Here is a 26,916-nt window from a genome sequence, read left to right on the forward strand (position 1 = left end):
GTCAGGGCACAGATAAGTGGGGTTCTACTGTAGTTATTCTCAGAATAACCAGAGCACATCATAAATAGAAAACTAAACCATCAGTGTAATGCCTTTTTGAATTGAATACCGGACTCTTGACCAATGAATGAAGGGGAGAGGTGGGTCTTCAATTTTTGTCAATCACTATCCTAAGGAAAAAAAAAAAGTGTGCTGTGCTCCCAAGTAGTTTCTTTGTATTATGACACCAGTCCAGCTTGTCATTGATGTGGTTCCCCAAGAACTTGTAGCAGTGCACCAACTCCACATCCACTCCTTAAATAGTGACCAGGCCTAGAGGCTCTTGGGCGCAACGAGTGTCAATGAGCAGTTCCTTGGTTTTGCTGATGTTCAATTGCAGGTAGTTCTCAAAATTCTCCAGCTGACTCCATCATCTGTCTCAGAGTGCAGAATCATTTGAGAATTTCTACAAGTGACATGACCCCGTCTTATACTTCTAGTCTGCGGTGTAGAGGGCGAACTGTGAAGGTGACAGGACTATTCCTTGTGGTACTAAAGTGTTGCTTACATCCACCTCCAATTTATATTCCATACAATTTGTTTTCCAACATTTATGAAGAATTTCTCAATTATGTCTTGTTTTAACAGGTCTCAGTGTCATTGCTGTACTTCTGACCCCGCTGCTCACTCTTTTGGGAGTGTTCCCAGAAGAATGAGTTGTTGCCCGGCTTTGGTTTGTGGTTTGGCTTTTAATATGTTTTGTTGTAAAGAAGTTAGGATACTTGCACCCTGCGGCTTGACAACGACTTCTTCAATTCACGTTGAGGACTGTCAGAATGAAGGGCAGGAGTAAGTCATTGAAAGGTGAAGGCAAGCTGGCTCTTGTCTTTCAACTTTCTTATGGAAGTGGCAACCTACCACTTTGCTTCTACGCTCATCCATGCTCCGTTCACACTCCTGGCATTCGCTGTCACTGTGATCTGAATCATTCGAGGTCCTAGCAGTGCCACTGGTTGTAAAGCTGTTCACATCTGAACCATTCAGGGTATGACATTTTGTATAAATATAACAGAAGTTTGTTTCACATTAAAAGTTGTTTAATATGTTATAATTGTGAAGATCTTTTTCTTTGTAGAAGATCATCTTTTGCTTAATGTGTGTGTCCTGCCCACATCTTTGGAGAGAGCAATAAGGGATCCTTTTGATTCCAAGCCAAAACAATAAAATATTGTGCAGTATGCTTGCAAAAATAAATGTATGTGAGAGACTTAAGCTTAAATCTTATTAGAATAATAATACAGTATAGGTCAATTGCCAATGTTTATGATTTTGTTTGAATAATACAAAGCCGTGAAGCCATAACTCATTAGTATCCTAATATCTGGCCTTCTATGGTAGTTTGCCAAGTTTAGGATAGAAAGGTGCCTCGATCAAGGTGGCAGCAGTATAAGGGCATCAAGGATAAAAAGACAGTAAGAAAGACTCAGTAATAGTCAATCAAAATGATAGTTGCATTTATTAAACAGCAGCCGAAACAGCCTCTGACAGGTTATGGTGTGCTAAACTAAGGAGTCTCCGGCCTTGACTTGAATGCGGAGACCAGTGGGGCCTCTGGTATTGGCAGGAGGATCGTTTTAGAGCAGCTGAAGGCACTGTTGCTTACCGCAGTTTATTTGTCCTGTTATTTTCACTTCTTGTGATGAGGCCTTGGGCCATTTTCAACTACATGTGGAGTGCTAAAGATTTTAAAATTAGCTCTATACTTAACTGGAACCTACGTAGTTTAGTGATTTTGGAATTAGTTACATGGTTATATTTCCTAGTTCTAACCGTGACTCTCACTAATGTGATTTGAGTTAACAATGGAGCAGTAACCCTTGATCTGAACATTATGACAAGTCTATTTAATATAAATGCATAAACTAGTTTTACAATATGTTTCATGTTAAATTAGTTCATTCTGCAATATTTCTACGGTGGATAAAGCAGTTCTTGCCATGAAAATATTGAACCACTGTCAATGATAACACTTACATTTCAAATAATGTTCTGTTTTTGTCCTGGCGGGGTCCTTGGGTAATCCTGTTCCATTTTATACTCTTTATTACGTTGGCCATATTCTCACAATGCCAAACATGATTCTCAAACGAGAATACAATTCTGCGGGCAACCCGTTTAAAAGTGTGTAGTGAATAGCAGCGAAATCCTACACTGCACAGGCACCACTCACAGGGCTTCTTCCTAAAGCAAACCGCCCCCCACAATTCCTCCAGTCCATGTGTTTTAAACCACTGTTGGGGTTTCAAGGAGAGAGTTAAAGATACTGAACGAAATACTTGACTCTGAGAGAAAATAAAAAATTTTAAAATTGCTGTTAGCCTTTCAGAAGCTCAGTGCCTTAATCATTGATTTGTATGTTGTAATGAGTGCAGAAGAGACACACAGACACTCACATACACGTAGACCACCGCAGCTACTATCCTCCACATGTTTGAGAAGTGCCTCTGTCTGTTTTCTGTCATTTTGACTTTTGCAGCACTATATGACAGAACAGCAGCAAACAGAATTTAGCTAAGCATTGTGGTCTATGAATCTACAATGTGTTAAAACACTGTGGCTATTTTGTCACACCACATTTGCATTTCCAATTAGACAGTAGTGTTAAATTTCGTTAGTTATTTGTTTAGATGTGCAGTCAGAAGGTGGGTGGTGTTAGGCAGATTTGTTGATTTTGAGTGTTTTGTGTACTGAAATCTGCATCTCCTGAGGGCCTTCGTTATTCGCTCTCTTAACAACAGTCCTTTTGACAATGTGTGACACACTGTTTATTTCAAATACATATTTTGCAGTTCATATTTTTATTGAATTTAGCAATGGAAAATCTTTCAAGCTCACATCTACTCCTACACTATCATCGTAATGCTGAACAACCGAGAGCACACACAGTACCATTCGTGTTCTGATGCTGTCAAATGCCAACGTACAATCTGATGTTACAGAAAAGCTTTTTCCCCTTATATCATGTTCATTTTTAAAACGTGTAATGTGTTGTCTGCACACTTGACACACATTTATGTCTTCTAGGATTGTTAAGAGAGTTTTCAACTAGATAGTTCATCCTAATGTGAAGCTTGCTGTCCGTCAGTCCCGGTTAACGCGAGCGCCTCTGATCTTTGCAGTTCAAAATCCCCTCCCTTACTTTGAGCTCTGCCTTTATGAGGTGTTGGATCGGTTTGTAAATGTGACACTCAGTGAGCCAGCTAATTGTTCCCACCCAACTTGTGGTTATCCCCAAACGTATAGATTATGCATCTGGCTTAATGGAGTGCCCCAAATCCTATACTATAGGCCACTTATGTTATGCTGCCTTTTATATCTTTGGTCTTAGGCAACACAAAACAGTACCAGAATAAGTAGAAGAGGAAGTTGCACATGTATTCATCATGTACAGGGTGGCCCATGAAAAAGTGGCCCGCCTCCACCAAGACGACTGCATTACGTGTTGATCAGAAAAATGATCAAATTTGGGACTCTCATTTACAGAAGATGCTGAAAGTGATGCATCAATACATCTCTGTGCCTGTTTTCAGGGGCAGACAAGACGGGAGTTGTCTCAGTGGAGGCAGGCCACTTTTTCATGGGCAACACTGTATTCTAGATAACTAGCTACACTACCTGTCAAAGACAAGTGATGGAATAATTTTAAAGAATTTGCCAACTCATGCCCTGCGTGTACCTTTAGTGCCTTTCCTCGGTATCCGCATGTATCTTCACCTCTATTCACTGGCACTCCCCCTCTCTAAAGCGTTATTGTAAAGCCTGCTTCTCAGTCTCTGTCATTGTCAAGGCACCTTTCTTGCCATCTTGTCCGCTTTTATATTTCCTGTCTTTGAAGGCAACTTTCTCAGCATTCCTCCTATGTTGTTTCTTCTCGTCTTCCTCCTCCTTGTGTGTCTAACATTCACACTTCTTCAATCGATTGTGTCACCAAAGCCAATCATAAGGGACAGGAAACACGATCTTAGTGTTTTGTTATATAGTAGATGCCCAACACAGCAGACTGCAATAAGTGCTAGTAAAATAATCCAACCTGATGATAAGCTACCAGGTGGCTCGCTGTCATATGTTGGTTATTCTCTGGTCCAGCTTGGTCCAGTAAAGCTTTTGATCCAGCATGCCATCTGCATTAGGGCAGCAGAAATGGACTCTCCTCAGGATGGAAAATGGCATAGACAGAGAGTGAGACAGCATGGCCCTGTACATGGATGAAGCAAAGATGTTTTGCCTTTCCCTCAGCTCTTAATTTAATGCCAGTCTTGTCATCGTGGACACACCTCTTGGTCAGGCAGACTCCACCCCCATTCCAGTCCAGTTGTGGCCGGTTCATGGCCTGTCACTCCTTTTCTCCAGTTTCCAAAGATGCTCACATACAGTTTCTGACAAATAAGAAAGAGAATATACAAATAGTTCAATTGCCAACCGCCTCCTCAAACCTGCTGGTCTCTCAGTCCGTCATACATTTTCTTACCCCTTTGTCGTCTGCAAAGGCACATGGAATGTAAAGCGTTCCTGCACACCTGGCCCACCATGCTCAGCTCTCCTCTTTGTCACAAATGGCCAGAGCACAGCACTTAGCAAAAGGTCTTATCTGATCTGGTAAATCCTAAATGTCCCCCAAGCAAGGACTAGCTTAGATAGCTTCCCTGCATTTCAAAATGTGATATTATTAGATAATTAATTTTAAAAAAAGCATTATTAACCTATATGGCAGCTGTTATTCTCCATTAAAGTCGAGGAGTTTGTAAATATTGTCTCATCATTCACAGAATTACTTCACCTTTTATTTCTTTTTCCTCAATGTATGGACAGTAAAATATGACACAAGTATAATATGGCAGGATTATAATTATATAATAAATAACACGTGTATGTATAGACAGAATGTGTACGTTGTGTGTATGTCTGATTTATTTTTACGCATGAACAGCATTTTTTGTGTCTATTATTTATGTAAGCAACCTCCTCTTAATATCCTTTGTGTTTCATATTTTGCTTTAATTATGTTCTCGTCATTAGTGCCCATAGCCTGAGGCGGTCATTTGTCTGTGTAATGGTTGATTGACTGAAAACGCCATTGAATGATGCCCCTCTGAACCTTCAGACAGAAAAATGGGCTTTTAATTTTCTTTCTTTTTTTTTCCTCTAGTCTTGTTAAGACTGGCGTCTCTGTAAAAATAGCGATTTTCATATACTAACGAACCCCATAAAAAGAAAACTGCTGAAGTTGCAAAACAATGGCGTGTGGTTTGAGGAGGACGAATCCCTCTACATTCTGTCTTGTTTGTTTGGGACCGTGTTGCCCGGCATGAATAATCTGCTGTGTCTGCCAGTGTGAGAATTTACCATATCTAAGCAAATGCAGCCAGACCTTATTTTTAGAAAGGGTTCATTATAAATCATTTTGTTGTTATCTAATTCATGCTGTCCTTATTGTTGTTGTTTGAAATAATAAAAAAAATACACTGAAAACTTGATGATTTTCTTTTTTCTTAATTATGTAACTCAAATTACTGACAATTGACTAAAACCTGTAGCTTGTCCTGGGTTGTTCTGCAGCTGTTTGTCGAGATTTGACCATCCGTCCAAGTGTTCATATTTGTTTTATTATATGGCTGTGGTTCTCGGCTTGTTTATGTGCATGGTGAAAGCCGTACCGCTTTTTCCAAAACTTTCCGGGACCCATGTGTGTTTGTCCACAGCAGGAAAGCAACAATTTAGAACAGTAATTCTAAGATTGCATCATCAAAACTGTGATTTACTGCTTCCAATTACAGTCGGATCCAGAAGCGTTACTCTGATCTGCTTGAAAACTGGCAGACAGGACAGAAGGGAAGTAAATGCGAAATCATTCTAAAAGCAACACAGTGGATGATTTAATGCATGGGGTTCCTCAAGGTGCTTGTGAGCATCAGGTTAAACCTTCTTGGACCAATAGCTGTGCATGACAGCATCAGTTTATAGGAGGATTGTCACGTATGCGGAGTATACAGTAGATCTAATCAACACATTGCTACTTTAGGTGCCATTACTTCTTCAATGATATGAAATCCAGGTTGGATTAATTGTATGCATTGCTTGCAAATAGTTTTTTGATATTTTATTGCACATAAGAATGCAAATCACTTGGAATTTCTTTCAGGGTTTCTCCCACATGGTTTGAGGAGCATAGAAATGGAAACATTAGAACAATCTGGATAAGAACAGGCCATTCAGTCCAAAAAAGCTCGCCAGTCCTATCCACCTAATTCTTTTTAATTAACATCAAGTCAAGTTTTGAAAGTCCCAAAAGTCCTACTGTCTGCCACACTACTTGGTCACTTATTCCAAGTGTCTGTGGTTCTCTGTGTAATGTAAAACTTACAAATGTTTGGGTGAAATTTACCTTAACAAGTTTCCAGTTGTGTCCCCATGTTCTTGTTCAGCTCATTTTAAAGTCACAGTCTCAATCCACTGGACTAAGTCCCATCATAATTTTAAACACTTAAGTCCTGTCTCCTTTTAATCTTCTTTTGCTTAAACTGTAAAGGCTCAGCTCTTTTAATCTTTCTTCATAACTCATCCCCTGTAGCCCTGGACTCAGCCAGTAGCTCTTCTCTGGACCTTTTCTATTGCTGCTATGTCCTTTTTGTAGCCTGGAGACAAAAACTGCACACAGGACTCCAGATGAGGCCTCACTAGTGTGTTATAAAGCTTGAAAATGTCATGTCAACTGATTTATGCTTTCTATACGTTAAAATTATGTATTTTAATGCATTCTATTGATACTAGTGCAGTGGGTGATGTTGGTCAACTTAAGACAGATCTGGGACAAAGGTGACTAGGGAATGGTGATTGACACACTGCATAGGCTTAGAACATAGGATGGCACTATATACTACAGGGTGGCCGTTATTTATGTATATGATTGAAAAGACGTTATTGTCAGTAAACTACCAATGTTATCATCAAGTGCCATAATGGAACATGAACATTAAGAACCTTAAATGTCTTTTCATCCCCTGTTCTCCATGGCGTGCTTACATTCCCTTCGCTTGCAAAACAGTACCGCTGATGTCGAATTTTGTGTTTATTCTTGTGATGGTTAGCACACTGGGGCCACTGCCTCCAAACTCAACTGCCATCCTCCGTTTCACCACCGCATAGTTGTTTGTTGCGGAGTACAAACAAACACAACCTACACACTTCTCTAGTAAGAATCGATTCACCGCCACTATATTCGGACACAGCAGGGGTTGCCCGGTCCAGCACATCGTTACTTCCATTTTCAGGCTATGCAGTGATGCCATTGTAGATACTTTTCGCTAAGTAATTTAAATGCTGCAGTCTGTGGAACATCATAGACATAAATATGGGCCATCCAGTATAAATAAAATATATTCTTATTAGCCACGCTACCTGTCAAAGACAGGTAATGGAATAATTTAAAATATTTGTTATCTCTTGCCCTACTGCACTTTCCATGGTAATTGCATGTGTCTGATTGTCTCTTCATCGATGTTCCATCTCTCGAGCACGCTCCCATAACGCCTGTTTCTCAGACTCTCATTATTTTTGAGGCGCCTTTCTGTCTGGTTTTCTACCTTCTGTCTTTAAAGGTGACTCTGTCAGTGTTCTGCATCTTACGCCTTTACTAACATTTCTTCATCAGCACTCCTCTTCTCAAGTGCGTTACCATAAAGCCTGCTTCTCAGACTCTGTTGTTACTTTCGAGGTGCCTTTCTCACCTCCAATCCAGTTTTCATCTTTGAAGGCGAGTCTATCAGCATTCTGCTTGTTATGCCTTTACTAAAAGGCCGCCACATTTTCCTCGATCACATTCCCTTCAAACCTGCTTTTCGGTCTATCATTATTTTTGAGGCGCCTTCTGTCTGGCTTTATACTTTCAGCCTTTGAAGGGGACTCTGTCAGCATCACACGTCTTACGCCTTTTCTAACGTTTCTTCATCGACTCTTCTCTTCTCAAACTCGTTCCTGTAAAGCCGGCTTCTCAGACTCAGGCATTTTTGAAAATTCTTCTAAATTTGGGTTCCTTTGGGTTTTCTAGTTCCTTCAAGGTGAGCATTTGAACCTTTTATATAACCTTGCAAAAAAAAAAAATACTTGAACAATTTTTTCCACTGTGAAGGCTATGAACTTATTTGAAACACACTGAGTTTGTGTTTACTTATTCCTTTTATTATCAAAGGCAGTTTTTCTCATCACGTAGCTTTAAGTTGAGTTTCTTTTACAGTAGTAATTAGTAAGATGCTTCTTGTGTGTTACCTTTGAGTAATTTGAGCTGCAGTAAAAGCCAAATAGGCATGTAACTTAATCTGCCAGATTGTAGGGAGAAAAAAGGACTCAGTCCTTGGACGCAGTCTGCAGGGGCTTTTATGTTCTAGCTGACATCCTGAGCTGGTGGGCTGTCTCCGTTACTAAGCCTGTGTTCAGTTTCCAGCAGAACTGACAATTATTAAGCTTGATCTTTATTTAAGAGTTCTTCTTGTGTGATCGCTGATAGGAATTAAGGTTCAGAAACCTAATGTACTTCTAAGCTCAGCTTGCTGGCAGTCAGCATTCACTTTACTTATTTATTTAAATGTTCACTTTGGAATTCCTATAAAGGATTTTAACGTCTTATCTAAATTTGTAACATGACGCTACCCGGCCTGCATTTCATTGCCTTCTCTGCCTCGGTTCCACCCCTGAATTTCATTACCTTCTCTGCCTCTGTTTTTCTTTTAATTGTTTTACCTGATAGCTTTCTATTTGTTGCCAAGAAGCGGGTTTCCATTTTCTATCGCGTCGTCCAAAATGTTTAAAGTGAAGGTTTAGGATGTGCAGCGTTCCATTAAACTTTCAGAAATTCCCTGCATGTCCAGTTACCTGTCTCTCAGTTCAGTCTTTATTAACTGAAACCGAAGCCCTGCAGGACTCTTCAGTTTTTTAATATGTCTCCGATGTATCAGATTGACAGCATCTATGAAGCCTTCAGCAGCTTAACGACATACTGAGCAACTTCCCACAGGCTTTCTCGCAGTTTATTGTCCGCCATGTTGTCATTGCAATTCAGTTCTCTTTTACCTGGGTTGGAGTCCCAGCAAGGGCTGCTTAAGTGAATGAAGTTTGCACACAGCCCGACCCTCAGTGTGTGCGTTGGCTCACTCTAGTTAATCCAAAAATATTCTGATTATAAACTCCTCCTTTATATCCAAATGATGGTGGCTCAAGTTCACCCTCCATCCATATACCTCGGCTCTGCTTTATATAAATTGTATTTCTCAGTGAGCATTCTCGGGTTGTCAGCTTTCATGCACACAGACTCGCCCCATGACTAAACACTCATAATAATAATTAATTACATTTATATAGCACTTGTCTCACTACTCAGTCTGCTTTACATAGACAGAGAGGAACCACTTCTGCCACCACTTAGGTGTAGCACCCACCTGGATATTGTGATGGTAGCCATTGTTGTGCCACTATACTCATGACTCATTAGCTATTAGGTGGTGAAAGGGTGTGAGGGAGAGGAGGCCAGATTGACTAGGCCATGGTGGGCAATTTAGCCTTGACATCGGGATACACCGTACTCTTTGCGAAGAATGACCACAGAGAGTCAGGACCTCAGTTTTACGGCTCATCCATTTTTACAGCACAGTGTCCCAATCACATTTAGACCAAAGGATGTAGGCACCGCCTGCTTGTCTCACCAACACCTCTTCCAACCCAAGCTTTTTCCTAGATGGTCTCCCATCCAAGTACTGGCCGGGCCCAAACACATGGGTGACCTGTTCTTAAGTGCAGGTGGTATGACTGTTGGCTGGTTGGCATGAGTCGCAGAGTATGTCAGACTAGACAGCTGGCTTCATGGCAGCACACTGTCAACTGTGTCCAGCTGGCTAACATTATGTAAATGAAGGCTACCACTGAAAGTCACTGAGAAAGCCGCGTAATGTGACACGGCCTGAAGTGATGAGCCAATGGCATTGTACTCCTGTAATATTTAAATTTGCCAGCACTGTTTACAAATATTAACAGTTTTGTTCTTTGAACCGTTTACAACAAAAAGCAAGAAGCACAAACTTCATCGTTCTTCACCATTATAATAGAACTAGCACAGGAAAAAAATGGAAATGTAGAGATGTCAGGTAATTGAAAGGAACTACTCTGGACATTTCTCTCCTAGGAGAATTCATTTTGCCGACGTGTTTGCATCGCTTGTGTATTAGTGGCTAAGCGACTTTGTCTTTCTTCAGAGGTTTTGTTTTGCCGAAGTGCTCGCCTCGCTTCTGTATTAGTGGCTAAGCGACCTTGTCTTTCTTCGGAGGTTTCATTTTGCTGACATGCTGGCCTCACTTATGTATCCTCGGAGGTGAAGCCCTTACCCCAACTCACTTCCGTTCAGGACAGACACACACACTTCCACACGTAGACGTTAATATATAAGATAGTCCGAATAGCAAGAGGAGTGAAACAACACGTGTCCTGAATGTGATTATGGAAAAGTAATGCATTATACTTGCTTAATTAATGACATGCATTAACCCTTTAACTTTGGAAGCCTGTTTTGTTACATGCCTACTGTACAAGAGTGTGAATTTGTGCTTCTTTTACACCCCTGCCTCTATACTGTTATACTTTTGTCACACATTTAAGGTGGGACTAGCCATGATTATAACACAGCTGTAATCAAACCCATTATTTATTGTCAAATTTCCTAAGGTTTCCCTACCAACAGACAGCTGTGTAGACTGTTCTTACTGTCACGTTTATTTGTTAGGATTACAATACTATTACAGTCCTTAAAAAATGGAGTGCATGAATGGCTGCTGCCTTCCTCTTCCTTTCTGCCTATGCTGTTTGGCTGTAATGTGTGTCATGTCAGCAGCTATCAAGTGATGAAGGAGCCAAGCTGGACTCTTGCCTCGGCCATAAGGAAAGGCGGCCAGTTGATCTGGGAAGCATGCCAGACTACTGCTAAAGCCCCCCGCCCTTCCAAACCCCACATGGAATTAAATTAGGCATTGATTATAATATACTTTTTTTTCCTTTGTTGTATAGCTGCTGTCTTAAGTACAGAACCACAATGCTTCTGAAAATGACATTCGATGATGGCTAATGGCTCCTCCTGCAGCATGTCTTGGTCATTTCGTTCTTAACCCTTGTTTTCCTTTCCATTTGCAGAGGCTGCTCAGAGCTCTATCGAATACCAATGGTTGAGTACAAGCTTGACAGCGAAGGCACGCCTTGTGAATACAAAACTCCTTTCAGGAGGAACACAACCTGGCATCGTGTCCCCACTCCTGCTGGCCAGCCTGTTTCACGTGCCTCCCCAATTCAAGGACCAGCTGACAGGATGCAGTGCCAGCAGCTACTTGATCAGACCCAAGTGGCCATTCCCCGCAGCACGTCCTTTGATAGAAAGCTGCCAGACGGAATGAGGTAATGCAGTTTAAAATCACCGTTCCCTTTGCTGTCAACCATGCTACACTCGTGTGAGAGCATCGTGACAGGGCAATGGCAATTTTAAGATACCGCAGTTGAGTTTTAATGACAGCATACATTGTCACTTTTATGCCTGGAATAATTGACTAATGAGCGATACAGCCAGTAAAATGTTGCTATCAGACATAAGCCAGCAGGAAATATATGCCCACCACCAAAAAAATGAATGAAAAACTTCTGAGAAGGTTTATCAAATTTAGTGCTGCATTTGTTACGTCATGTGTGCTGTGCATGAACATATGATTTTTTTTTTTTTTTGATGTTCTTTATTAATCCCCAATGGGAAATTGTCTTTTTGCAAGACAAGTTGGGGGTCAGAGCGCAGGGTCAGCCATTGTACAGCCCCCCGGAGCCGTTTTCAGGTTAAGGACCTTGTTCAATGGGCCAATGGAGTAGTATTCTTTGTGGAAGTAACAGGGTTTGAACTGGCAACCTTCCAGACAACAGCACAGATCCTTACCCACAGAGCCACCACTCTGCTTGGAAAAAGCAGGATTATGGAGTAACGGGGCTGCCCTTGCGTGTTGTTTGTTCCCTAGATGAACGCAGTTAGAGCCGTGCCCAAGTATTTGGCATTAAGTCATATTTGTTCAGTGTGGGTGCTGGGTTCCGCCAAGGCTGTCTTTTGTCACTGCTCCTGTTTGTGGTGTTTGTGGACAGAATATCGAGCCAAGGATGTGAGAGTGTCCAGTCCCAGAGGCAAGGAGTAATGTTCCACTGTTGCTTTATGCAGATGATGATGTCCTCTTTGCCTCATCCGACTGTAAATGTGAAGTGGCTGGGATGAGGATCAGCACCTCCAAGCCTGAGGTCATGGTTCTCTCTCAGAAAAGACTGGGTTGCTTTCTCTTAAGCAATCCTTAGTGGAGGAGTTCAGGTATCTTGGGATCTTGAGAGCATGAAATCGGCAAATGGGTTGGAGAGGTGACAGCTGTTTTGTAGGCACTGTACCAGTCCATGTTGAAGTTTGCACACAGCCCGACCCTCAGTGTGTGCGTTAGCTCACTCTAGTTAATCCAAAAATATTCTGATTATAAACTCCTCCTTTATATCCAAATGATGGTGGCTCAAGTTAACCCTCCATCCATATACCTCTGCTCTGCTTTATATAAATTGTATTTCTCAGTGAAGAGGAAGCGGAGTGTAAAGATGAAAAACTCTGCTGACTGGTCAATTTAGATCCCTGTCTTCACTTATGGTCCTGAGCTGTTGGGTAATGATCGAAAGAATTAATATTAATAATAATAATTCTTTGCATTTATATAGTGCTTTTCTCACTACTCAAAGCGCTCAGCAATTGCAGGTTAAGGGCCTTGCTGAAGGGCCCAACAGAGCAGAGGCCCTTTTGGCATTTACAGGATTCGAACCGACAACCTTCCGATTGCCAGGGCATATCCCTAGCCTCAGAGCCACCACTCTGAAAGAATGAGTTTGTGAGTGCAAGTGGCAGAGATGAGGTGAGTTGAGAAAGCCTCAGCGTAGAGTAGCTGCCCTGGATCAAGAGGGACCAGTTGAGATGGTCTGGGCATGTCATAAGGATACTTCCACGCGGCTCCCCCACTAGAGCTGCTCCCAGTACGTCCCACTGGGTGGACACCCTGCTGTACACCCAGGATAAACTGGAGGGCTTATATTTTTTGGCTGGCTTGGGAATGCCTGGGAATTCCCCAGGAAGTGCTGAAATCTGTAGCCAGGTACAGGGAAGTCTGGGCTGACTGGCTTGGCCTGCTGCCTCTGTGACCCTTGCCAGTAAAATCAGTTTCAAAAACGTGAGGTGAGATGTGTTGTGCTTGCAGTAATGTTAATCAGAATGATTTGAGTGCACCATTAATGTTTTCTGTATTATTTGATGGTTGCTGTGATAATAGCAAACTTGAGCCACCAAGGAGTGTTGTGGAACCAGAGTGCCCCCGTTTAATCGAAAGGAAGTGAGGGAAAAGGTGGCCAAAACAATCAGCATACGAGGGCTAAAACGGCAAACTGAGTTGCAGTTAATCAACAAACTGACCGCCTCCTTCAGGTCCCAGTTGGTTTTCTGGCTGTGATTCTCAGAAGGGGGCGGGTCTTAGTGACATCACTCTCCTCTCCTTCACGGTTCCTCTGAACTGCAGATGGAAAGAGAGATTGTGTTCACAAGAGTGCCCCCTTTCTGTTTGGGGTGGGATTGCTTACCTGCCAAGAGCCTTAGGGACGCCTCCTACTTACATGTGCCTGAAAATGAATTTAGGCTCCATGGATCAAAAGTGACTGTGAAATGTGCATTTGAGTGGAGTCCGACAAGCATTTCACCAACTTCCTTTTTTCATCTAAACATGCTATTGTTATTTCTTGAGCTTGTGCTTGTGGTCCCTGCAATCCAATCATTTTAATTTTTTTTTGTCGAGTGCTTGTAGGCTGTCTGCTCAAAGCCTTTGCCGTTTTATGTCTGCCACCCTTATTACATCTTTATAAAGGCAAAAGAAAAGTTTTAACCCTTTGCAGTCGTATTTAATTTTCAACGTCACGCTACATTAGTCGTAATTAATGATTGAAAAAACGCCAATAATTACAGCAGTTATTTTTTTCAAGCACGTAGGAATAACACAGGCCACTTTTCTCGACCAGGCGACTGTGCAAATCGGTCAGAAACTTGCAGGGCCACCAGCGGTGGCCTGACGACCTATAGCGCACTTTTTACTAAGGCCAGTTTTCTGGCCTAACGACCGCAAAGGGTTAAATCAAATATGAAAGCCATTATTTGCCCTTCAGCATATTTTGGTAATCACATAATGGACATTCTCTGATACTGCCTGAAGTATATACTGACCACGAGGCAGTGAGGGGTACCAGCAGATGGCTGAGGTCACCATTTGTCACCAACCCTTCTGTGCTGTTGCAGAGAACAAGCTTAATTACTAAAAACTGTGACGGAGAAAGAGATAAACAGTCCACAAAGCGAGCCATTATTTTTGGCATACAGATGCGCTCTTACGTTGTATTCCTGTAGAAAAAAGATTTATGCTATAAAATGTGATCCTGAAGATAAAGCTCCTGCCTGACTCGTCCTGCATTGTTACTTAATGTCTTAAAGAAGCCTGTGTGTGAGAATTCCAAAGAGTGAGTGCGTGCGTATGTATGTATTGTATGTATTGTATGTATTGTATGTATTGTATGTATGTATGTATGTATGTATGTATGTATGTGTGTGTGCGTGTGGTGGGGGAGTATTGGGTGTTCCGCTCCCAGTTCCTCGTTTCTTTCCCCAGTTAGATAAGCCATCACACTCTCCAGTGCGTTGCTGTGCTCCATAGCCTTACCCTTGAGATTACCAATTCACAGGTGAATTTTGTTTCGAGGAAGTGTTGTCCTTAAAACAGCCTGTCAGTTTGCCCCCCCCCCCCCCGTTTTTGGGGGTCACTGTCTGTCACTCGGCTCCTGTGACCTTTTCCAGAAATCTGTTCCAGTTTCCCCACATTCCCCATCGATTGCCTTGTGTCAGGTTTCACGAGGGGATTTGGAACATCTCTGTTCAGGGATCCTGAAAGACACAGCTAGCCCCCCCACTATAAATAGAGATGGGCCATCTGCTTTGAGTCGAGACGCCTCGTTTCTGTAAGATGAGAGAAAGGGCTTTGCAAGAAATCCCTTTATTTTTTTCCCCCTTCCATGTAATCCTTCAGTTTTCATTTCTTTTTTGATTTGTGTGTCAGCACCTTTCTCTTTTCAGGGGATCATGAGAAAGCAATGTTTGGGCCATTTTGTTTCATAGCTAAAGCAATGGGCTTCAGATTTTCAGAAATACTCATTTTATCTTCTGCCTTGATATTGACTGATGATAATTGGATATGACAGGATGAAAGGTTACACTTCAGCATGCTGCATTTTTTTTTTTTTTGATAAGCTGTGGATATGTTCACTGTTGAAAATATTTTACTCGTCCTCCCCAGTCAGTTAGGTAAACGGAAACTGAGAGCAATATTAGGCTTTGATCCTGTTGGGGGTTGATAACATAACAGAATAAAGAAATGTCACCCTCTTTGTAGGCAACTCCAAGATGTTGAAAGCCACCAGATACCTCAGTGCAATAGAAATGAAGGCAACCAGCATTACAGGAGCTCTCCAAGCAACCAGTCCTCGTCCAGTGACCCTGGGCCTAGTGGAAGCGGCACCTGGACACAGCAGGCAGGATTGGAAGGGTACTTAATGACTTTAAAGCTTTCTGTATTCATGTTTTAATCTGCTCTAGGATTCCATTGATGTTTTGTCCATCCCTTCATCATAGAACCATGAGAAGTCCATTAATTCATTTGATCATTTTGACTGATTAGACACTTCTGTGGTTAAATATTTGGGTTGTGTTTGTCCTGCTTGGTGGAAGTTTGAATTGGTTTATGTGAAAAATCATATTTAATAAAAATAACAACGTGCCTGCGATTCGAACCCAATCTCGTGGAGCTGTGAAGCAGCCACTCAGTGCGTTTAGGTACACACAAAAAACCGGGATAAGGTGAGCAATCTGGTTAAAGCAGAAACCGGTTTCTTAAGACCCCCGTTTACATACGCATGTCCCCTTGGCAAATGCTCCTATGTTTTAGAGATGCACTAAAACAAGATTAAATACAAATACTCCTCGCTTAACGACAGAGTTCCGATTCTACGATTAGGTCGTTAAGCGGAATGGTCTGTTAGCGAGGAGCTGCCCCTTGCTGATATTTCAAGCATACTGTACTGGTAGTACTGATAACTCCGATTATGCAGGTTAAATCTCTGACGAAACCGTTGACCATCCATAGCTTGCCATAAATGTTTCCTTTGATTTTACGCTTTTGGCGTGCCTTCAGAGTCTTAAAGATACTGCATGCATTGGCTTGAATTATTAAAAGTATCATCAGCATTCTTTTTTTGTATGTGTTCGCCAAACCAGATCGGCAGTAATTTCTCCATTCTGGAGATTCCTAATGCTAGTGTAGTGAATATTGACTGACTGCGGAAACGAGACTGAGATGAGATGCTTGACACTGAGTTGCCACGCTGCCGTTTCCATGACTAAAGTTCTCATACAGCGTACAATACCAGCTGGTCGGAGAGCTGGTCGTAAGTCAGTGCAGTCGCTAGGTGAGGACTGTCTGTATAATCAACTACCGCCAGGAATCTGAAAAGAAGCATGGAGTCGGTGTCTCTCAAGCATTTTGGGGAATGTTACTTTCCATACTTAGTTACGTTACTTACAAATATGTTATGTAGTTGGTTATTAAAAATGTAATACGTTACAAACATTGCATTACTTTTGCATTTTTTTTATTCTTTTGTAAGAAAAACTGAACATTTGACTGGCCACGGTTTTGTTATCCCATACATGAACCTTCATGAAACTGACTAGAAACAGCCAGACGTGTTCTTTTTCCTGTGCTTTTTATAAATACGTTCATGCAATTTGAAGTAAATCTCATTCAGCCCCTTTCTTAATTGCCGAAATGAGCCACCGATGATTCGCGGTATGTACACTGCCCACTGCTTCTCCCAATCGCACTGTTCCAATACAATTGTAACAAACAGCTGGTGTCATCGACCGAGAGGAATACACAATTCCAAATGAAATTTTGGGGTGCCAAGTGGGTCACCCTGTTTATTGAAATGATTAGTTCAAGCGAAATGACAGGCGAATGGAGGCTAAAAATCGATCAGCTCCTACCGTTGGCTAAGATAAGGCTCTGAAGAGTGGTCAGACTTCAGGATGGAGCTCCATCCGGCGGTTTTGCTCGTGCCCGAATGATACGCCTCTTTCCTGAAGCACCCAACACTTATAGTTCTGAAGGGGTGGAGCCTGCTGCCCTCATTGGACATTTTCTCTGAGCCATGGACTATTCCATTTCATTCAGACTAGTGTGGTGCTGAGGTGTAACCCATTGCACGTCTGTGCTCTGATCCTGAGGTGGTTTGTTGTGTGGTGGGTGTAGCAACAGGCTGTATCATTGCTCCAAACCCCCCCTCTCTCTGTATATACGTGAATATATACAGCATTTATTAATTTGTTTCTGTTAATGGATTGCACACAGTGCACACTCTTCTGCTTGACTGTGTTATTAAGCCCTGCAACGAAATTGGCATACTGGTACATTTGTTCCATGCCTTAAGCCCAGTGCTGCTAGAATAATAATATTAATGTAGGTATTTTTATATTGGATAAATTTTGCAACTGGTTACTCATTACTCTTAAACAGTAATGTGGCTACGTAACACACGTTAATTTTTAATGTGTTACTCCCAGCACTGCTCCTGAGATTTTGCTGCTAAGCTTAGCACTGTACATAAATGTAGTGATCTCTGTAATGCTGAGACAGATTTGAACCAGAAAATGGAATAATGTGATCCCAATGAGCATTTGCCTCAGGAAATGGATCTTCGTGTACACTTCCACCATGTTCTACCCATGGCAGCTAGAAGCAAGGGCGAAGCTAACAGAGTGTAACGGACATGCGCAGACTACTGTAACGCAGTTAAGGGTTTACACCCCACAAGTGCAGAATCATCTGAGAATTTCTGCCCGTGACCTGGCCTGGTGTTATATTTACAGTCTTGAGTTGTACGGAGTGAAAAGAAAAGGAAACATGCACAAAAGGCAAATCCTTCACAAGCCTCTGCAGTTTTCCCATAAATCCCGTGGCTGGAAGCTTTTCCACTGATGTGTGCAAGCCCAGTGTAGGAGAACGTCTACGTCGTCTGTGTTTTCAGTCATTTTCTTGTGCACGGAGACACTTGTAAATGCTGAGAAAACATTAGTATGGCTGGATGTCATTTTGGTTTAAGGCTTCCATTTTCAAATGAAAATGTAGTGGGGCATGGACTTACAGCGGAAGGGCTAGGATTTATACTGAGTCTCTGTGCATTATGGGTGTTCTCTCCCCATGTCCTCACAGGTTTTTCTGTCTTTGATCAATCATCCCAAAGACATAGACGTTAAGCTATTTGGTGTGAGTGACTGCATGTTTGTTTGTCCTGTGATGAAACTGCCTCTTGAATTGGATTAAGTGGGTTACATTAATTTTTGGGTGGGTTGGTGGATTGCTAACAGAAGCAATATTTTGTAACATAGGAATTGAACAATGCATTTGAAAAGGCAGTGGAACTGTTAAGGATGCCTTAGTGTCATGACAGACAGACATCTTGGTTTCTGGTCCATAGAATAACAACAATGGATTTTCTATGTGTCTTGAAAGGTGCCAGTCTCCTGTGTCTCATGATCATCCTGGGAGTCTGTCCAGTCCCTTGGGAGATGGGGATACATCCAGGGAGCGAGAGGGAACATTGGAAAGGAGCAGATCTACAGGTACTTGTATATAATTCTATTTCAGTTAATGTCGTATCCAATGAGTAAAAAGGGGGAACGCGTCCAGTTATCCTTTCTTGCTGCTAACATTTCAGTCAGTCTGAACCTAAATAAATAACCAATTGAGCAGCATCTGGAATAAGAACCAGAAAGAGTCATTTTGCTCGATTTGCCTTCTGCCTTGATCAGGCATGTCAAACTTCAGTTCTGGAGGATTGTAGTGGCTGCAGCCACTTTATTAAGTAGTAACCAGTTACTGCTGCTTACGTCAATTGTAGTTGTCTTGATCTTTAAAATTAGATCCGGTTTCCTGGACAGGAGCTTACCCTAGTTCTGCACTAAAATATCCATTTAAACCACTGTAACTGAAATCTGCCAGTCACAGTCATGGTTTGACATTGTCCAATGCATAGGCTAGGCCTGAGTGACCTGAGCCGATTTCCTGAAGGAAGAGACGATCTACTCCAGGAATAAATGAATGCTTAAGTGAAACCTCCAAGGAGGCAGGTTTAACTTTTAGATTAATGCTGTCTGTCAGTGGAGACAAATAGATTAACTGGACTATTACAATGAAGACGAACGAGCACCACCAGCCAGACAAGTACTTATTGACAGGAGCAGCCCACTCAATAACATTGACGGAAATAAGTTTTAGTGACCGCTTGCGCTTGTACGGAAATGCTGTGGGAATAATTACACGGCTGGAGCCGAGACTGGCATCACTTTTTTTACAAAGAGGAGAGCCTGTACTGCGCTCTCTCCAAGTGCTGATCACTATCTGGTAACTTTGACCATGAAACTGCAGATTTATGTGGTGACAGTGAAGAAGCAGTTTGCAAAGTAGTCAATAAAGTCGGCAGAACCTTCTGTGGGCTTGAAGGGTCATTACATCAATTCCCTAATATTGCAGGCCAAGTGCTCTACATATACATATTACAATTCTATGACTATGGAAACTTCCCAGGAGCGATTGGCTGTACAGGTAGATGCCATGATTCTCATCAGATGTCTTTCAACACCAGATGCTGAGGAATAAAGGAATCGCAAGAGCAGGTTCTCTGTTAATGTCCAAGGTATTTGCACTCCACATTTACAGTTCTCAAACATTGGTGCTTGCTAGAAAGCTGTAGCTCATGATGGAAGGACTTTCCTCAACTCTTCTTTGTATGAAAGAGAAGACCATGGTGGAGTTTTACTTGGTAATAGTTGGTATGCTCAGAACAACTTCTTGTTCATCCCATACCCAAATGCAACAACACATCAGGGTCAGCGCTGCAGCCGAGCCAATATCCACACCAAAAGTCTAGTAGAGCGAATGTTTGGTGTATGGAAAATTGGAAATAAACGTCTATGGAACACCTTGTGATTTAAGCCAAGAAGATTCTGTCTGAGACAACATGGCTGCCCAGATCCTCCAATGGAATTTGAGGACCAACCAGTTGACCCCCAATGTTGAGCCTGAGAATAATAGACATTAAATGGCTTTCACAGATGCTTTTGTACTACCATGTTTTTCTTACTAAATAGACTGCTAGACTCTGTGTTGACCATTTTACCATTTTGTCTCCTGCTTGCAATGTTTAAGGTTGCAACGTTTAATTGATTTTTGTGCAGTTCAACATGACAAGTGCCTTGAATGAAGAAAATTTGTTTTAATACCGTTTAACATTGTGTTGTTGTAATGATGAAAGACAAACGTTGAAAGACTTGCCCAGATTAGAAATGTTACATTTAAATGTTGTGTAGGTGCCATGGATGAACAACAGGCATCCTGGCTAAGATGGGGGATGATTTCTTGCCCGGCCCAGAGGCCATAATGGATGGACTGCACCCTAGTACCCTTGGGATTAATAAAGTATCTATCTATCTCTCTATCTCTCTCTCTCTCTCTCTCTCTCACGACACTTGACGGTGTTCCTCAGGGCTGATCCCAATCAGGACACCCACAGGGTAGCATGGGAATTGGTGTTCGGGAACTCAGCCCTGTCAGGATTTTTGGGTGCTACTAGAGAGTGCTGCTGGGGGAGGACTGTACTGGTTTCCACACATCCCAGAAGTGTTTCCAACTCCTGGTCGGGCAAGAACTCCTCCTCCATCCTGGGCCAGGATGCCTATCCTTCCCCCTACATTTGATGTATTGGTCACCAAAGCTGCGACTGCCACATGGAAGCCAATTCATATCTGTTCCGTCATATTTCTCTCTACATCTTCCTGTTCAATTCAACCTCCAGGATTTTCATTTTCATATTTCTCTTTTAGGTATTTTAGCTTGTGGTCATGAAATTCTAAGACCAACTTTTCATATATGGTCCATTTTTGGTGACAAAATCAAGAAGCCATTAATAATTAATTAATAATCATCCAGAAGTATTCAGCTGTACATTTGTATTGAATTTCATGAAATGGATGCTGCTTAACAGGTCGTTGCTCTGTCACAGAGTACGGAGCACTTTTAGCGTGTGTCCGTACACCAAGCCTGTGAACAGTCAACTAACTCGTGCTTCTACTGCGCCTGACAACCAAGATAACTCACCACGTGTCAAAGTCACCCTGAACATTAGAGTAGTTAAAGCAACAACCCTGAACTTTTTCTGGTTACTACGATATAGATGAAAGCATTGTTTAAATTAGTTTGTTTACATAAGGAGAAGGGAGCGAGCTGGCGAGTGGGTAGTGCCATCTCTCACCTGAACTGTCCCAATGCTCCTTATCTAGTATACCCTCCAAAGGATCTCTGTTATTCCTGGCAGTAAGACTCTCATTTTATTTGGTGGCCCATCAACAGTCTTCAAACTGATCCCTTTGGGAAGCAGAGAAGACTTCAGTTCCCAGCAGTCAGCTGGAGTGCACTGAGGTTGATGGGAGGAATCTTGGATCAGTAAACCGCTTAACCAGATTCGGCAGGTAGAAGGGAATCAGAGCAGGGAAGTGGTGGTCCTTTACATACATCATATAAACATTCATGTGCTCTGTGTGATGCTGGTCAGAAGTACAAGGTGACCCAGCTTTTTGTTTGTAGAGAGCTTATCTATGTATGATGTCATTTGTCTACTTAACATACTAACTGATGGCATTGTCATATCTCATTTATTGTGTATTCTACAGTGCTAGGCTAAGATTTCAGAACTCGGCCATATTGTACAATAATAAGACCACCTGATTACCATGGGGTATTTTGCACACTGTTTGAAATCCCATAATTCTGAAGTATAATGAGGAAGGCTATGCATTGTATTATATTGATAATGGACTACACCATCTCTTCTGGTGAGGAAGCCATGCCACGCTGCGGAGTCCGACATCCTTAACCTTATTGCTAGGCGTCAAGCTGCATTTTGTTTTTCATTTCTATGCATGATGTTCCTTTTTTTTTTTTCTTTAATGTTACAAGTTGTGTGTACTCCTATATCATGTACAAGTGTTGTTATTATTTAGTAGATGCCTTTTTCATGGCGACTTGAGTAGCCCATTGATTGTTAATCTGTTCAATTTTGGAAGGGTGAGAATCATGACACTGTCTGACTTCTGTTTTTTTTTTTATTACTATTTTTATTACAGAAGCCAAGTGGCACATCCCATCTACCAAGATATTGAACTCTTTGAAAGACAGAGGACCAAAGGAGAATGGGGGCAAGGACTCTCCAAACAAACTCACACATGTGAGCATCCATTAATGTTCATAACTGTATTGATGACATGGTGGCACAGAGCTTGCATTGCTGCCTTGCATTAGAGAGCCCCGGGTTCATGTGCCACTAGGACTTTGTCTTCATTCTGTGTGCTCACTGTCACTGGCGCAGCTTAGCTATTGGCCAAACAAATGGGCTTAAAGGACTGAATGGTCTCTTATGTCTTATTTGAAATGAAGTTTATTACGCATTAAAACAACTGAGATTTGTGTTGATATGGAAAGGCAATTCAGAAAGCTAGTCTTTATTTTACCTACTTTTTCATAGTCCCAACACACATTTGCCTTACGTTTTGTTTATTTATTTATAGTGTTACACAGGGACACAGGGAGTTGAAGCGTCTTGTGAGAATTATACTTGCAAACACATGCTTCGCAGTCCCACTCCTTATCCCTGAAGTGTAATAAATCTCCATGGTGCCATTTTGTCTACACTGTGCAACATGCAGATATCTTGTCCTCACATGTCCTAAATTTACAAAGAGAATGTGTAAAAGGCTTTGTTTTCATCCCATCTCAAATGACCCGGCCTGGCCAAACTAAAACGCCAATGGTCACCTATGTGCCACCGTCTGCTCTTAGGCCGACTACTGCCACGGTTCCAGTTAAGGCTGCTGTTCTTTCAACTCGATTTGTTTTTTTTCGTAATCCATTTACCTGCATAAAGTGCAGTTTATAATACAATATTAGTAGACTGTGCCATTATCTTGCATAAGGTGAAATTATGAACACCCTAAACTATTGGTAGTACAAGACAAAACATTTATGATAACAGGAAAGTCAGTCAGTCATTTTCTAACCCGCTTAGTCCTGAACAGAGTCGTGAGAGGGGCTGGAGCCTATCCCATTCATTATAAGGGCACAAGGTAGGAACAAACCAGGGTGCCAGTCTATTGCTGGCAAAAGCATACACACAGTAGGGCCAATTGAGTATCGCCAATCCACCTAACCTGCATGTCTTTGGACAGTGGGAGGAAACTGCAGACTTGGGGGACAACATGCAAACTCCACTTAGGGAGGACCCGGGATGCGAGCTCTTACTGCACTACCACTGTGTCACTGTGCCATCCATAAGAAGAAAGTTCCATCAGTTATTCAAATGTTTTACCAACTCTGTTATGTAGCATTTTTTGTTTTTCTGTTTATTATTATTTTGGTGATCATGTTTTCTTTTTTCAGCGCTAACTTATGTTTTAATGGATTTATTTTTCAGAATGGTGATAAAAACTGTTCGAGCCATTCCAGCAGTAATACATTGTCCAGCAATGCATCAAGCAACAGTGACGACAAGCACTTTGGCTCTGGAGACCTCATGGATCCAGAAATGCTTGGGTTAACTTACATTAAGGGTGCCTCTACAGACAGCGGAATTGACACCACGCCGTGCATGCCTGTCAGTGTAGTGCAGCTGTCCAGCAGCAGGTCCATTCTGCAGAGCCGGGCCGAGCAGATGATACAGTGGGCTGACCAACAGGACGCTGGGCCCGAAGAGGAATCTGCCAAACTGTATGCAATTCAAAACTACACGTCAGCCATCACGTCCAGCCACAACACTGACGGAAGTACCGGAGACCTCAGTGAAATTTCGTCACACTCCAGGTAGGCAGTGTTGGCCTTCTGCACCATGGAATATTCTGCCATACTTCGGGCATGGATCAGTTTTTTACAAAGCCAGCAGTTATCTTTAGAAACATGCAGAGTTGGCAGTAAACTCTCTTAATATTAACAGTCACCTCTGGAACTCTGTGAGTCAGGGCATTTCTTTTCAGGTTAGTTACTTATTTTTTCCAAGTCTGCCATTGTTTAACGTGATAACCCACATGCACTTGTACGTTAATGTTTGGCAGCTAGTTGAACAAAAAGAACAATTAAGGATTTTGAATCTTAAAAAGCAAGTCAGTTAAAATTAAGGCTAAAGAGGTCTGCTCCATTCACAACCACAATTTATCTTCTTCTATAATACGTTACCATGGCTGTTCATTTGTCTGTCCAGGATTTTAAATCACCTGTAGCTTGCAAACCGTTTGAACTATTGACCTGCAATTTGGTACACATATACTACGTGACGTCTAATATCTGCTTTCGGGGTGATGATTGACCTCCAAGGTTATTGCTCTTTTTATTTTATTTTATTGTAGAATCAACTCTCGGCAGCGACCAGTAGGGCGGCCGTGTGTTGCATGTGTACAGGCGCCGTTCTCATCCCTACCACCTTTGCCGTCACTTCCCCTACCTCTTCATATCTTAAATCATTCTTGAGGCAGATTGAAGACTTAAGTGCCAGCTTACTTGAAAAATGAAAGAAAACATACTAAGTAATTGCAACACAAACACTGACTTAACCAGTTTTAACTCAAAAAGATGCCAACAAAAGAAGAGAAGAAGCGGGCCGCTATGGTGGAGACAAAAAGAGCTGCTCAGGAAGCAGCAAGCGCATCAACCTCTGAGCAAACGAATGCTAAATGTACAGAAAAAGAAAGAGGATGAAAACTATAAGTCAAATGTATTCACTGCACGTTATCGTGCAGTACACTGTTACTGGTCTACAATATAATCAAAAACTAAGGTCTGTGTACCTAGTCCCTCAGAGCAATTCGATTGGTCAGTTTGGCTTTGGTGTGATTGGCCAGTTTGGATAGAGGAAGTGCAAGTGCAAGACCCAAAACACTTAGAGAGTATGTACTGTATATAAACCAAGACTGGAGGCGAGAAAGGGGCCTTGAAAACAATGACAGTGTCTGAGAAGAAGGCTTTACAGGAACGCACTCGATAGAGGGAGCATCAGTGAAGAGACGTTCACATAAATGCGAATACCGAAGGTATACATATATAGGGAAAGACGGAGAAAATATTTTAAAATGATTCTAGTACTTGTCTTGGACAGGTACTGTGGCTAGTTAGTCATAAATTCCTAAAGTGCCTGGAACAAAAACGTCTTAAATGCTAGTTGTCGACACGACCTCTGCCCCTACATGTGTGTTTTAACACCTGAGTGACCAAAGCTTTACTTAACTGGACCAGGGAGAAGGCAGAGTACAGCACGTGCATCACATTTGTCGTATCATTTTAAGGCCCAAGCACTGCAGTGTTTTCCTGTCTTTATTGCAACAAGTAGGAAAGGTTAAACCAACAGAAGCCAGTGTTTTAACAATACATACAAAGCTGATGATGCTCACCTTTCTCATATTCATGTACATTATTAGTAAGATTGCATCCTTATCATATAATCGAGACTACCATCAGTATGCTTTTTACATTTACCTTAAGGCCTTGATGTCCTCTTCCAGTTTAAGCACTAATCCTCCATTGGACTCGAATAATAAAAAAGTATTGGACCGGTGCACGCCGCGTACAGCCGTAAACATGAAAGAAGGAGGAGAAAATAAACAGCTTGATGCTTACATGCTACTTCTGTATGTATAAATGTGTAAGTTGTAAGCCTCAATGTTTGTTTTGCATATATTTGAATGCTTAACACAACTCCTTATTGAATTAAATAACATTTTAAGCAGAAAATGCTTCCTTACGCACAACATTTTGAGTAAACACGGTCTTTGTTAGGAATTAGTTTTCCTAGCTTTCCAGTCTCAAGAACTTGAACTTTTGCTCTCAAGGTTGCTCTAGACCACAGGTGTCGAACTCCAGGCCTGGAGGGCCGCAGTGGCTGCAGGTTTTCATTCTAACCCTTTTCCTAATCAGTGACCAGTTTTCACTGCTAATTAACTGCTTTCCCCTGAATTTTAATAGACCTGTTTTTAAGGATTCAATCCTCTCAATTTATTCTTTTCTTCATTAAATGGCAGCCAAACAGAAATGAAATGTGAAATGAGCCAACAGATGACCAGCTAAACTGGGGTTTCAAACTCTAACCAATTTCACTCCAACCAGTTTCTTAATGAGAAGCCAGTTCTTGCTGTTAATTAAACCCATTACTTAATCCCACAGCTTGCTGCTGCTCTCATTTTGTTACAGCAGACATTTCCCAAACTGTTGATTTTCTGTTTCTGATTATTTACCTGAGAGATCAACCTTACCGAGACCCTCACCTTTCTTTATGTACTGATAATGTGGTTAGCTGGTCACCTGTTTGCTCGTTTTGTGTCTCATTATTGTTTGGCTGCTAATTAAGGAAATAGAAAGAACTAAGGGGTCTGAGTCTAGTTAATTAGCAGCAAAAAATGGTCACTAATTAAGAAGGTGATTAGAATGAAAACCTGCAGCCACTGTGGCTCTCCAGGGCTGGAGTTTGACACCCCTGCTCTAGACTAACTGACATATGCTTGGCCATGTGTACAAACCAACAATTACAAAAAAAATACCAAAAATGTCTAAAGTCTGGAAGAAATGGCCCACGTACTTGCAAGTCAAAATGTATTGTAAAAAAGAATTCAGTACT

General features: G+C 41.8%; 1 protein-coding gene across 1 annotated transcript in view; it reads left to right on the forward strand.

Moving 5' to 3' along the window:
- The window catches only part of LOC114665665 (signal-induced proliferation-associated 1-like protein 2), a 310,605-nt gene that overhangs the window by 224,944 nt on the left and 58,745 nt on the right, over nucleotides 1-26,916 (forward strand). The window contains 5 exon segments of the mRNA XM_051919363.1: nucleotides 11,206-11,463; nucleotides 15,549-15,701; nucleotides 18,723-18,832; nucleotides 22,391-22,491; nucleotides 23,734-24,119. Coding sequence (XP_051775323.1) covers nucleotides 11,206-11,463; nucleotides 15,549-15,701; nucleotides 18,723-18,832; nucleotides 22,391-22,491; nucleotides 23,734-24,119 — 1,008 coding nt within the window.

The sequence above is a fragment of the Erpetoichthys calabaricus genome, chromosome 15 (genome assembly GCF_900747795.2).
Source record: "Erpetoichthys calabaricus chromosome 15, fErpCal1.3, whole genome shotgun sequence".
Classification (NCBI taxonomy): domain Eukaryota; kingdom Metazoa; phylum Chordata; class Cladistia; order Polypteriformes; family Polypteridae; genus Erpetoichthys; species Erpetoichthys calabaricus.